This window comes from Diplotaxodon limnothrissa, linkage group LG9 (assembly GCF_057381915.1).
Source record: "Diplotaxodon limnothrissa isolate DT_005_m linkage group LG9, D_limnothrissa_male_GT1.1, whole genome shotgun sequence".
Classification (NCBI taxonomy): domain Eukaryota; kingdom Metazoa; phylum Chordata; class Actinopteri; order Cichliformes; family Cichlidae; genus Diplotaxodon; species Diplotaxodon limnothrissa.
In genome coordinates, this window is record NC_140604.1 from 528,707 (window position 1) to 541,209 (window position 12,503).

A 12,503-nucleotide genomic window follows, 5' to 3' on the forward strand; every position below is an offset into this window, starting at 1 on the left:
GGGTTTTTTTCGCTGTAAAAAGAAGTTTTCTTCCCACACACAACGGACACTAATGTTTTTGTCACTTTTTATGGAATCAAACTCAAAGTCAGGTCAGTACTTCCACGCTTTAAACGCTGCACGCTCATACTCTCTCCCACAATCGATATGTGATCCATTGTTGATCTGCACACAGCTGTTGTCACTAACGGCGCACTTGCTTACGTCACTGTCGTGAGACATTCTCACAAAGAATCACGGTTTTAGTAACACAGTAACGCAGCGTTACTACGGTAATCTAATTACAGTTTTTGCAATACTAATCCCTTACTTTACTCGTTACTTGAAAAAAGTAATCAGGTTACAGTAACGCGTTACAAGTAACGCGTTACTGCCCATCTCTGTTTAGGGCAGCGGTTCCCAGACTTTTTTTGCTGGGCCCCCCTTTGTTTTACAAGAAAAATGTTCGCGCCCCCCTGCGTGCACGCACGCACTAACACATCCTCCAACCACACACACCCATATTTTGCTCCATTGTGGTTTATTTCACACCTCAAACATTTAGTAAATAATTAAGCAAATACAATAAATTACAGGTAGTAAGAAAATAAACTACTAACTCTTTTACGCTACGTCCGCACCTACATGGGTATTTTTGAACACGCAGCTGTTTCGTCCACGTAAACGGCGTTTCGAATCACCGAAAACTGAGATTTTTTTAAACTCCTTTTTTTTCGTTTATGTGTGGACGAGGAATACAGAGTTCGTCACGCAACGTCAAAGGTATGTGTCTTTTTTCACGTCACGCTGTGGCCACGTTATTGTTTACATGAGATGAATTGCAGGATGGCAGATAGAGACAAAATACTGTTAATCTGACTGTCTGCAGGTTTTACACGCAGTTACTGTCCCTCCATTTACAAAGGCAGAGGCGTCACGGTGTGATTATTTTACTGTAGCTGTTTTTTTTTCCTGTGTAATAATATTCAACATTGCATCAATACATTATTCAAAAAATGCCTCTCTGTGCAAAATGGGTTCAAAAACATAAACAACTGTGGGATCCTGTTTGTCCGTGATTTGAAGAGCCCAGCGCTGCTCCCGACGAAGGGAAAACCAATCCTGCAGGGAGACCTACCTCGGCACTTGTGCAGGTGAAGCCAAAGGGCAGATTTGCTTCACCATATTTTCTAGTCTTTGGCTTAGAATGAAGTTAGTTTGGAAACATATTCAGCGATGCTTCATCTCCTGCTTTGCATTTCTGTGGGCGCCCCGTGCTAGCAGTGTACAAGCGTTTTGTTACCCCCCCCCCCCCCCCCCCCCCCCAGCCTTTTCATACCGCGCCCCCCCTAGGGGGCGGGCCCCACACTTTGGGAAGGTCTGGTTTAGGGGAAGGATACAGAAAGCTGTCTCAGAGGTTTAAGCCGTCTGTTTCCACAGTTAGGAACATATTGAGACAATGGAAGACCACAGGCTCAGTTCAAGTTAAGGCTCAAAGTGGCAGACCATGAAAAATCTCGGATAGACAGAAGCGACGAATGGTGAGAGCAGTCAGAATCAACCCACAGACCAGCACCAAAGACCTACAACATCATCTTGCAGCAGATGGAGTCACTGTGCAGCGTTCAACCATTCGGCGCACTTTACACAAGGAGATGCTGTATGTGAGAGTGATGCAGAGGAAGCCTTTTCTCCGCCCACAGCACAAACAGAGACACTTGAGGTTTGCTAAAGCACATTTGGACAAGCCAGCTTCATTCTGGAGTAAGGTGCTGTGGACTGATGAAACTAACATTGAGTTATTTGGGCATAACAAGGGGCGTTATGCATGGAGGAAAAAGAACACAGCAGTCCAAGAAAAACACCTGCTGCCTCCAGTAAAATATGGTGGTGGTTCCATCATGCTGTGGGGCTGTGTGGCCAGTGCAGGGACTGGGAATCCCTTCATAGTTGAGGGACACATGGATTCCACTCAGTATCAGCAGATTCTGGAGAATCAGTGACAAAGCTGAAGCTGCGCCGGGGCTGGATCTTTCAACAAGACTACGACCCGAGACACTGCTCAAAATCCACTAAGGCATTCATGTAGAGGAACAAGTACAACGTTCATCTCAGTCCCCAGACCTGAATATTATTGAAAATCTGTGGTGTGAGTTAAAGAGAGCTGTTGATGCTCGGAAGCCATCAAACCTGAATGAACTAGAGATGTTGTGTAAAGAGGAATGGTCCAAAATACCTTCAACCACAATCCAGACTCCCATTGGAACCTACAGGAAGTGTTTAGAGGCTGGAATTTCTGCAAAAGGCGGATCTACTAAATATTGATTTCATTTCTTTTTTTGTGGAGCCCAAATTTATGCACCTGCCTGATTTTGTTAAAACAATTATTGCGCACTTTCTGTAAATCCAATAAACTTCATTTCACCTCTCAAATATCACTGTGTGTGTCTCCTATATGATATATTTAACTGACATTTTTTATTGTAACAACCAACGATTTATATAAGAAAATAATGACTATTAACAAGGTTGCCCAAACTTTTGCATCCCACTGTATAATCTTTATCTCAATATTTGGATCTATAATTTTATAATTTTGCTCTCCAATGCGTCCATCAGAGTGTGAATGTGTGAATGTTTTTAGATTGCACTTGAGTATAGAAGTGTTTGTATGAGTAGGTGTGAATAGGTGAATGAGGCATGTTGTATACAGTGTTTTGAGTCCTCAGAGAGAGTAGAAAAGCGCTATATAAGAATCAGTCCATTTATATAAGAATCAGTCCATTTACATGAGTCCAACACCACAAAGCAAAAGTGAAAACCAGCAAAACGATATTTCAAACCAATTATCACAGTGATTTTTCTTTAGAAACATAAGCAGGTAGAAACAGAAGCTGCAGCAGGACCTCTCATGAGTTTGGTCAGCTTTCACACAGCTTTCAGCTTCCATCACTCTGGACTTTTGGCTAGCTTAGTGTTTGCATGCCGTCTTGCTATCTTAGCATTAGCATGCTGTCTGTGCAGATGCTTGCAAAAAGCCAAAGTGATGTTAGCAGCATAATGCAGCTGTTTCTGTCCTGGAGGCAGCTTCCGCTTTACCATCGCTCACATCCTTTTGTGCAATAAAAATAAAAGTTGTCCATATACACTAGCATTTTCCTCCTCTGACAAATGAAGTCAAATCACCTAGTTGTAGTGTAACCAATAAGCAAGATTGATAGGCAAACAGCCTAACAATTCCAAGGAACTGTGCTTCTGGAACCGGTTCTTGATTTCCATCCCTAATAAACAGCGCTGGACTGGTTATCCGGCATACCGGGGATTTTCCCAGTGGGCCGACGTACTTTTAGGCCAATGAGTTGAATGCATTGGGACAATGAAAGATGTGCAACATCGGGCGCTGACAGTAGCCCATTTGTTCATTTTCATTAATGACACTTTTTTGCCCAATCAAATCTCATAACGCAACCGGGCGCTCCCCTATCTTCGCTGTGTGTTCACGCACCTTGTAGAACAGATTATTGTGTGGAAGATTATTGTGTGGAAGATTATTGTTAGATTATTGTGTGGAAGAATGGCCGAAAAGGTGGAGCTCAAAAGCTAAAACAGAAAAAAAAGAAGAAGAAACTAACAATAAATGTAGCAAAGTGTTTCAAATTAATGACATTAGCTTTTGGTGATGTTGCACTGTCAACAGTAGTACCAACAACAACTAGTAACCAGCCCTCACGGTCACAGGAGGCTGCTGTTTTTAGCACCAGATGTGGAGAAGTGTAGGAGGAGTGAAGCAGGGTTTTTTTGTGTGTGATTTGATTTCTTGAGCAAACATGATGGGCTGCCTGAAACAAAATTACCAGTCCCATTCTAGCCTTGCAAATAAATAAATAGGTTTCAGTTAGATTGCAGGGTTGCCGCACACCAGCCCCACAAGCACTGACAGCAGCCCATTCTTGCCCAATCAAATCTCTTAATGCAACCATCCCTGCCCCTACCTACCCTGTGTGCCTTATTGAAAAGTTTCATGTGGAAGAACTGGTTGATACAGGCAAACTCACAGTCATAAGAACCTTCTGTTGGTAGTACCAGCTGTGGGGAAGTGCAGGATGAGGGACAGCAGTCCCAATAACTTTAGTCCTCGGGCCCTAAAAGTTCAGAATGGAACTCAAATTCTAAACTACTTTCATCAGACACTGCCTATCGGCCTTGTTCTGAACCTGAAAAACTGTAAGACTATAGACGTAAAATAAAACCAAACCTTACTCACTGTGGTGCTTGAATACATGTAGTCCAGCAACTGAAGTTATACGTAAAAGGGTGTGAATTTTATATGAGGGTATCAACATAAATCTATTTGGCTAAATACACAAAATTAAGTAAGGATACTGGACAGTGTGGTATTACTCACAGGACTGTTTCCGAAAGTGGGTTCCTTGTTGTTACTCTTGTGAATACAGCAGGTATGGTCACAGGAGCAGCAGCATGCCATGGTGTCTTGCTGATTGCCCTCCCAAAGTTGCTTCTGAGTTTCATTTCCATTTCTGTTCATGTCTTCTTCCTGCTCATCCGGCCACAATCCTGTATCTACAGATACTGACTCTGGCTTACAATTTATAGCCATCTCAGGGATAGTCTCCTGTGATTTCCAATTATTAGACAGGTGAAAGAAAGAAGGAGATGAAGAGAAGAGCTCTTGATGTGTTGGTCTTTGTGTCATTCCTGGGCAACTCATGGACAAATTTGTTTTGTTTGGAACAGCATGAAGAGCCCCATATGATAAATTCTTGGTCAGAGTATTGCGCTGAATTTGCAGGTCTGTCCATGACTGGACAGCACGAAAGGGGCTGGAGGTGTCCAAAGGTAGAATGATAGGGAGACGAGTGCTTTTTGACTCAGGAGTGTATGGAACATCCTTTCTGTGGACAATATGAGAAGACAGATATGACGGCATTTGAACTGAAACAGAACGATTTGATGGTCTGACATTCGGGATTGCAGACTGGGATGTGGATGTCAGTGAGGAAGGTACATCCAAGGAGCCATTTGCAGCTCTTGAGGTCTGGCCTCTGTCTGTGTTCGCTGAGTATGACATCGGTAAAGGGATGGCATTGCCTGTGGAAGAAAATGAATCTACAGGAAGATTTCCAGGAGTTCCATCTGAGATTTCAAAGCTTCCTGACGCTTCAGGGGTTGGATTGGACAACTGGATGGGTTCTGCCCAATAGACTCGCCCTTCAGTATCAAGCTGCTGAAAAAAGTCATCTAAATCTATATTCTCATTGTCAGAGTCATCTACTGAGGTTTCAAATACCAGATCTAAGTTCTCAATTGCAATGAGATTATTGGGTTTTACTTCATCTCCACTGTGTGCCTGTGCAACTTGATTGTGTAAGCGTATGTAACTCCCGGGTGATTCACTTTCTTTACCAGCAACGTGTTTTTGATAGAGTTTTCTAATATCGTTGTGTTTTGTCTTTGCTGACATGTCATCATGCACAGTAGAGGAGTTGACCAGTGTATCCATTTCTGACTGGCTTTCTACTTCAGAAGGTGAAGGTGCAGAACCTTCTGACAGATTAGCGGGAGTTTCTGTGTCTGAGATGTAAACGACAGCTTCTTGAGAAAGTTGGGGACCGTGTCCCTCACTTTTTTCCTGTTGTTTTTCATTCCTCTGAAATTTTTCCAACAGTATATCATTCATCTTGGCATTTGTACCATTTTGGATCTGACAGGATAGAGCAAGATCATTGTTATCATTGTGAGAATGCTGTCTGTTCTCTGGGGGTAAGACTGCACTATGCTGTCCAGAGACAACTTGCTCTGACTGGTCTGAAATTTCTCCTGAAGCTGGGTCTATGAGGTCATTTTGATGATGTGATTGTGATGACACATCAGGCTGACAAACTGGGATGTAAAGTTTATAAGAAAGGGAGGAAGGTGTGGGAAAACCTTCCTCTAATTTTGAGAAGTCCAAAACAGGTGGTGCTGATGGATTAGCTTTGTCCAAATGAAAAGAGAGCAAAGGGAGACTTTCATCCTCTTCCTTTTGTGTATCAGCAGTTGGCTTTGAAAAACTTATTCCATCAGAATCTAGAAAAAAAGATTTGTTTTTGTTGCTTTCGGGAGTTTGTGAGATTAACTTGAGTAATTTGGGAGAGACCAAAGTGGGTGGAGAACAGATCTCTCTGTTAGCAGAGTGAGGTAAAGGAGGAGAAGTGGGATGCTGAGACGATATAGGACCAGAAGAAAAACTTTTTATTGAAGCGGGTGGAGACTGATCCGGATTTGGTACTGTTTCAGTGTTTGCAATTTGCAGGTCACAACTTGAGAGAGGCAGTGAGGCAGAAGCTATGGAAGAGCTCGAGTCTATAGTAGAATCTGGTGAAGGGCAGGGTGAGGAAGGGAGATATTTATTAAAACCACAAGAGGTCATTGTTGAGGCAGGGATGGGAGATTTGTCAGTATGAGGAGAAAAAGCAGAAGACTCTGGTTTCTCACTGTCCTGATTGTCACCACTCATTTCTGAAAACCCTGAGCGAGCCTGAAATCAAACAGGAAATACAGTCAAACATCTGAACATTCAAATGCTCTAAATATCCTAAATAGCAACTTAGTATACTCTACGATCTAGTGTCAGTGTTATGAATTAGGGTAGTGCGCTGCAATTTCAATAAACTTGACAGACTGTGAGAAAAGTGAGACTGCATTGACAAGAGAAGAGACCTTGATGATTTCAGATCCTGGTGATGCCAAATGAGGGACCAGTGGTATAAAGGGTTCTTCTAGAAAGCCACTGCTGTCTGACTGGCAGCTGTTGGTCCGCATTACACCTCTCACTGCTCAAACAAATGAAGGAGGAATGAGAAGACAAAGAGAAAGAGGACATGGAATTATATCCACAACTTATCAAAGTCTCTGGTATTTGTCTCAACACTGGAATTTAAAAAGTTTTGAAAACATGTTGTGGGAAATCTGTTTTTTATTCCAAACTTTCTAGAGGTCTATTGTTCCCAGGCCAGCTAATAAAAACAATCTCTCCAGCATGTCCAGTGCCTGCCCCAGGATCAGACACCCTTCAGAGAAAGACATTTGCATACATAGTCTCATTCTTTCCATCAGCTCCCACAGCTCAGGGTCATAGGATGAACCGAGATCAGTCAACTCTTGCTAGTTGAATTGCTGCGATAATTGTATGGAGCTGAATATAATGGATTTAATTGTTTTTAACCCTTGTTCATTGTAGCTTTTTGTGTGCACTGTTTTTTATAAGATTGTGACCTCACAAACTTTGAGTTTTTTGCAGGTTTCCTCCAGATTGGTCGAATCCATGTATATCCATGATATTTGGTACTTTGAACATATGTGCATGTCAAAACCCCCGGTCCCCAACAGCTTTTCCCTTGCAGCAAATGACAGCAGCAACATTATTCTCTTGTGCCTTGTGGAGAGACCCTTAGCTTTGCTTGGCCTTGTGTCTGTGAGCTGGTTTCTTGCTAGTAGTTCTTGTGCTTAACTTACTCATTGTGTATATACACAGATCACTGAAACGTAAGAGCTGAACTGCTTTTTTGCTCTGAACACTTGTTCTCCTGTTGTTCATCTAGGGAGTTAGGTTTAGCATATGCCTTCTGTTTGTTTAGTTTTTTGCTTGTTTTTTTGTCACATAGGAATAAGGTAGCACAGCTCCTTGAAAGATAGCCGCTTTTGATTGTTGTTTTGGCATTGGTTCATCCTGGAGTCAGTTACTGGTATTGCTTGTGACCAAGTATGTATTAATAAACAATGTCTTTGACAGAAAATTACTGGTTAGACTCCACCTGTTTTGTGACCACAGTAGGGACTCTCTTTGAAGTTTATACATTCCCAGTGATGTGCAAGATGTCCTACTTATCCTTGGTCTTTGCTTCCTTCCAGGAAGGCATTTTAGTGCGAATCGGGAGATTCTCAAAGTATTCCCTTCACTGCCCTACCTTATATAAATGCCCTTAAGCTAAACATAATGTTTATTATAGACAAACTGAAAGAATCACAAAGGTTCAACAATAAAGACGAGACTCTGTACTCTCAGGATTTAGATTAGGCAAGCTGTTCCTCCCAATCACATCCCTCCAGTAGTCCAATCACACCGAAGTCGCCCAGTTTGACAATGGATGCCCCAGACCACTTTGATCTTGTAGTAGAAAATGAAAAACAGGAACTTTTCTGTCATTTAATTGTTTATTGCTTAATTACTTTGTGTAGTATGAATGGCCATAGGGTGAATTTTTATCAGTAGGAAATGCTGTGAAACCTAGCAGATCAAACATGTTAAGAAATATTATTATTATTATTATTATTATTATTATTATTATTAATGCTCAATACTGAACTGAGACTTATTTTTATGCATTTACTACTAAGCTTAAATCCAAGCTCTCCCATCTATCCTGCTCTCAAACCCTTGCTGTTTTAGTCAGATGTAGTCCAGTTTATTGTCCAGTGAGCAGACCACACAGTGGGAATTTAGGGACTGCTGCATCTTTGTTTTTACAGAGATGCAGCATGCAGCATTTTACAGAAGCATGGCTCAGTGACAGAGCTCCAGACACCACCATTCAGCTACACGGGCTCATTTCATTTCGTGCAGACAGAAATGCAGCTCTGGTGGTGGCTTGTGTGTCTACATAAACTTGGAATGGTGCAAGAACTCTGTGCTTGTTTCTTACTACTGCTCTTTGTTGGTAGAGTTTAGGACTGTTAGATGCAGACCTTTTTAACTTTCCTCGGGAATTCACTGCGGTGTTCATTACAGCAGTGTAAATGCCACCCAGCACTAACGCTAAGGGGGCGAGCTGCAGAACTCACACCCGATGGACTGTTTATTATCGCCAGAGATTTCAACCACTCAAATCTCAAGTCACTGCTTCTGAAATTGCATCAACACGTGGACTTTGCGGTGAGGGGAAAAAATGGGCTGGATCTTGTTTATACAAACATTTCAGCATGTAGAGAGCAAAGTCTCGCCCCCACCTCAGATACTCAGACCACTTGTTATGCTATTTACAGCATGCAGACCGCTCGTCAGACGCTGGAAACCAGTTCTGAACAGATGAAACTTGGCCTGCAGGAGCTCTCTCTGCTTTTCAGGACTGTTTTGAGCACAGTGACTGGGACATGTTCAGGGAAGCTCTATGAAATGGCGACTGCACCAACTTGAAGGAGAACACATCATCTGTGTGCTCAGCCCAATGCTGTTCACTCTACTGACTCACGACTGTGCAGCGATGCACAGTTCAAACCACATCATCAAGTTCACCAATGACATGACTGTGGTGGGTCTCATCAGCAAGAATGACGAGTCAGCATACAGAAAGGAGGTGCAACAGCTAACGGACTGGTGTAGAGTCAACAACCTGTCTCTGAATGTGGACAAAAGAGATAATTGTTGACTTTAGGAGAGCATGGAGAGATCACTGTCCACTGAACATCGATGGATCCTCTGTGGAGGTGGTCAAGAGCACCAAATTCCTTGGTGTCCACCTGGCGGAGAACCTCTCCTGGTCCCTCAATACCAGCTCCATGACTAAGAAGCCCCAACAGCATCTCTACTTCTTGCAGAAGCTGAGAAAAGCCCATCTCCCTCCATCCATTCTCACTATGTTCTACAGAGGGACTATCGAGAGCATCCATACCATACCAGCAGCATCACTGTCTGGTATGGTAACTGCACCGTATCCGATCGCAATACCCTACAACAGACAGTGAGAACAGCTGAGAAGATCGTTGGAGCCTCTCTTCCCTCCATCACAGACACTTATGGCACCCACTGCATCTGCAAAGCCACCAGCATTGTGGAGGACCCCACATACCCCTCACATACACTCTTCATCTTGCTGCCTTCAGGCAAGAGGTACCGGACCATTCGGGCCCTCACTGCCAGACTGTGAAACAGTTTCTTTCCCCAAGCCGCCAGACTCCTGAACACTCAGTGACTGGACCAACACACACACACCTTCATACACCAAGTTACTTTTTGCACATTTCTATTGCACTATTGTGTCAGCACTGTCTTGTCTCTGTATTGTTCTGTTCTGTCTACTGTTGCACTGTCTTTGTTTTGTTTTTGTGCAATCTTTGCACATTGCACTTTATGTTATCCTGTGTTGATATGTAGCACCATGGTCTTGGAGTAACGTCGTCTCTGTACTGTACCACTATGCATGGTTGGAATGACAATAAAGCCACTTGACTTAACTTAATGGGAGAACATACATGAGGTTTAAGCCTTGGACAAGTTTGAAACATTATGTCCTCCACAATAAAAGTGGCTGAAAATAAACACCGGTATCACTTCATCCAGTTCCTAATTTTATAAATTCTGCACTCCGCTTTGCAGTCTCCAATATCATTGAGCTGCAGCCAGATGCTGCTCATTTTACATTTTTCACTCAGTTCTCCACTTTTTTCTTGACATGCTTGCATTTAAATCCGGCTCCCCGTCTCTTTGTGCACCTGGCCTGTACCACTACACTTGCTGTCTTCGGAAGGTCTGCCTTGGCATATGAAATTATCTCGTGGGCCGGATATGATTGTATCACAGATAAAGCAGGTCAAGTCCAAGGAATTTTTTTTGGTTGTGCAAAGATCTTGTAGAAGTTCCTCTTAGTGCTGCTTAGTGCTTGTTTAATCTTTAGACCATTGAAAATGTAGTAAGTCTAATAGCTTTTCCAGGAAGAAAAAAGCATGAAAGTTAAGTTGGAAACTGAAACAACCCATGTAGCATTTTTGTTTTTTTTTGGTTTTTTTTGCCTGTCCCGTTTGGCTCTTTTGCCATCAGAATTATTGTCTAAAGGCAAAGAAAGATGCCTAACGGATTTACTTTACCAAATTGACCATCCCAGCCTTGCCATAATGGTCCATTTGATTCACCTTTTATTGTTTATTTTATTTTCACTTGCTGTATACGGGACAGACTTGACTGGAGAAAGAAGGAGAGAAAGAAAGAGGGAAAGAGAAACAGCTGAGAAGAGGGACGGGGGAGAAGGGCAAAAAACAAAAACCAACAGAATGAGCAGAAAAAATAAATAAATAAATAAAAAAACAAAAAAAGGAAAAAAAATGCATATATCGATCACCTGGATCACCTGTTGAGAAAGAAAAAAGAAAACAAGCAAAAAGGAACAAGAGTAATAGAATAAACAACATCACAATGATCTATGGGAATATGACAGTAAATATTAAATATTAAACATTATTGTGCAGCACATAAGATCAACAGAACACAGTGTGCTTTGAGGTAGGAGCCAAAAAGGGTGTAGTTTGTGGGTGTGATCACCCGTGTGTACACCTGTGAGCATGGACGCGCTTGGTTTTTGTTTTTTAAAAGGTTCCTTCATGTAATGATCTGCTAGAGGGTGTGGGGGGGCCACAGCCCCGTCCTCCAGGGCATGAAGCAGGTATGGAGGAGATCAAAACTCCAGACATCCAGAGGCCCCCAGAACACAAGAGACCAAGGAAGACCAACAGAGGGGCAGCCGCGCCACTGTCCCAGAAAGAGCTGAGGAGAGTCCCAGATGAGGGTTTACCCAGCAGCCGCGGAGCAGAAGCCAGGGGGAGTTGCAGTGACGCGCCCGTGTGCTCCGCCGGCAGCCAGCTGTGCCTGAGTGACCGAGCCCCAGGCCGAGAGGCCGGGGGCACCCCACCTCCGAAGTGGCCTGAGCGAGCCCCAGGCTCCAGGCCCCGATAAGCGGCCGCCAAGGAGTGAGCTGGCGTGTACCTGGACGCCCATCCCCAGACACAAAGAACCACCAACGCACCGATGTCTGAGGGGGTCCGCCACTGGCAGGGGAAGTGGTGGTGGGGGGAGATAGGCCTCCAAACCTTGGAGGGCCTGAGATGTCCCCAGAGAGGTGGCGTCTGATACCCAACCTGACATATAGACACAGACATACAGGCACACACAGATACAAACATCCATTCCCACCCTCATGCTCTCATATGCACTCACTCCACACTCAACCAACGTGGAGACAGACATAAAGAGACGCTGTACACACGATCACACTCCCCAAGCGTACTCTACGAACCGGGTCTAGGTACCCTTGCCCCTGGAGGGGGGAACTGCACCCAGACCCAGGTGGTGTTACCCTTTTCCCTGCGGTGGGGAGAGGCAGACCGCCCCGACTCCGCAGCAGCAGGGAGGCCCCACACTCCAGACCGCAGTCGGACGGCCAACTCCTCCTCCTAGCCCCCCCGCTCCAGCAGGTCGCAGAGAATGGGGGTGAGAGAAGACTCCAAACCTCCCTCCACCCGCTCATTGTAGTGTTGATGCATGTGTGTTCTAAGGTGCATTTAAAACCCAGGAGGGCATGGAGCTACCTGCCAGAGAGCAGCAGGTAAGCGCATGGTCCCTCCTGCTAGCCCTCAATGTCTACGTGTATTTAAAATTGAGAGGTGGGCAACGACGCCAGGGGTGGGGTGTACACCCTGATCGTAACTTGGATTCCGTGTAGCGTGCCCACCCCCAAGATCCTATATCCCCGCCAGGG

General features: G+C 44.0%; 1 protein-coding gene across 1 annotated transcript in view; it reads right to left on the reverse strand.

Moving 5' to 3' along the window:
- The window catches only part of itprid1 (ITPR interacting domain containing 1), a 35,025-nt gene that overhangs the window by 5,872 nt on the left and 16,650 nt on the right, over positions 1-12,503 (reverse strand). The window contains exons 11-12 of the mRNA XM_085361854.1: positions 6,700-6,812; positions 4,385-6,517 (exon numbers count right to left, since the gene is read on the reverse strand). Of these exons, the coding sequence (XP_085217980.1) occupies positions 4,385-6,517; positions 6,700-6,812 (2,246 nt within the window). The remainder of the gene's footprint in view (positions 1-4,384; positions 6,518-6,699; positions 6,813-12,503) is intronic.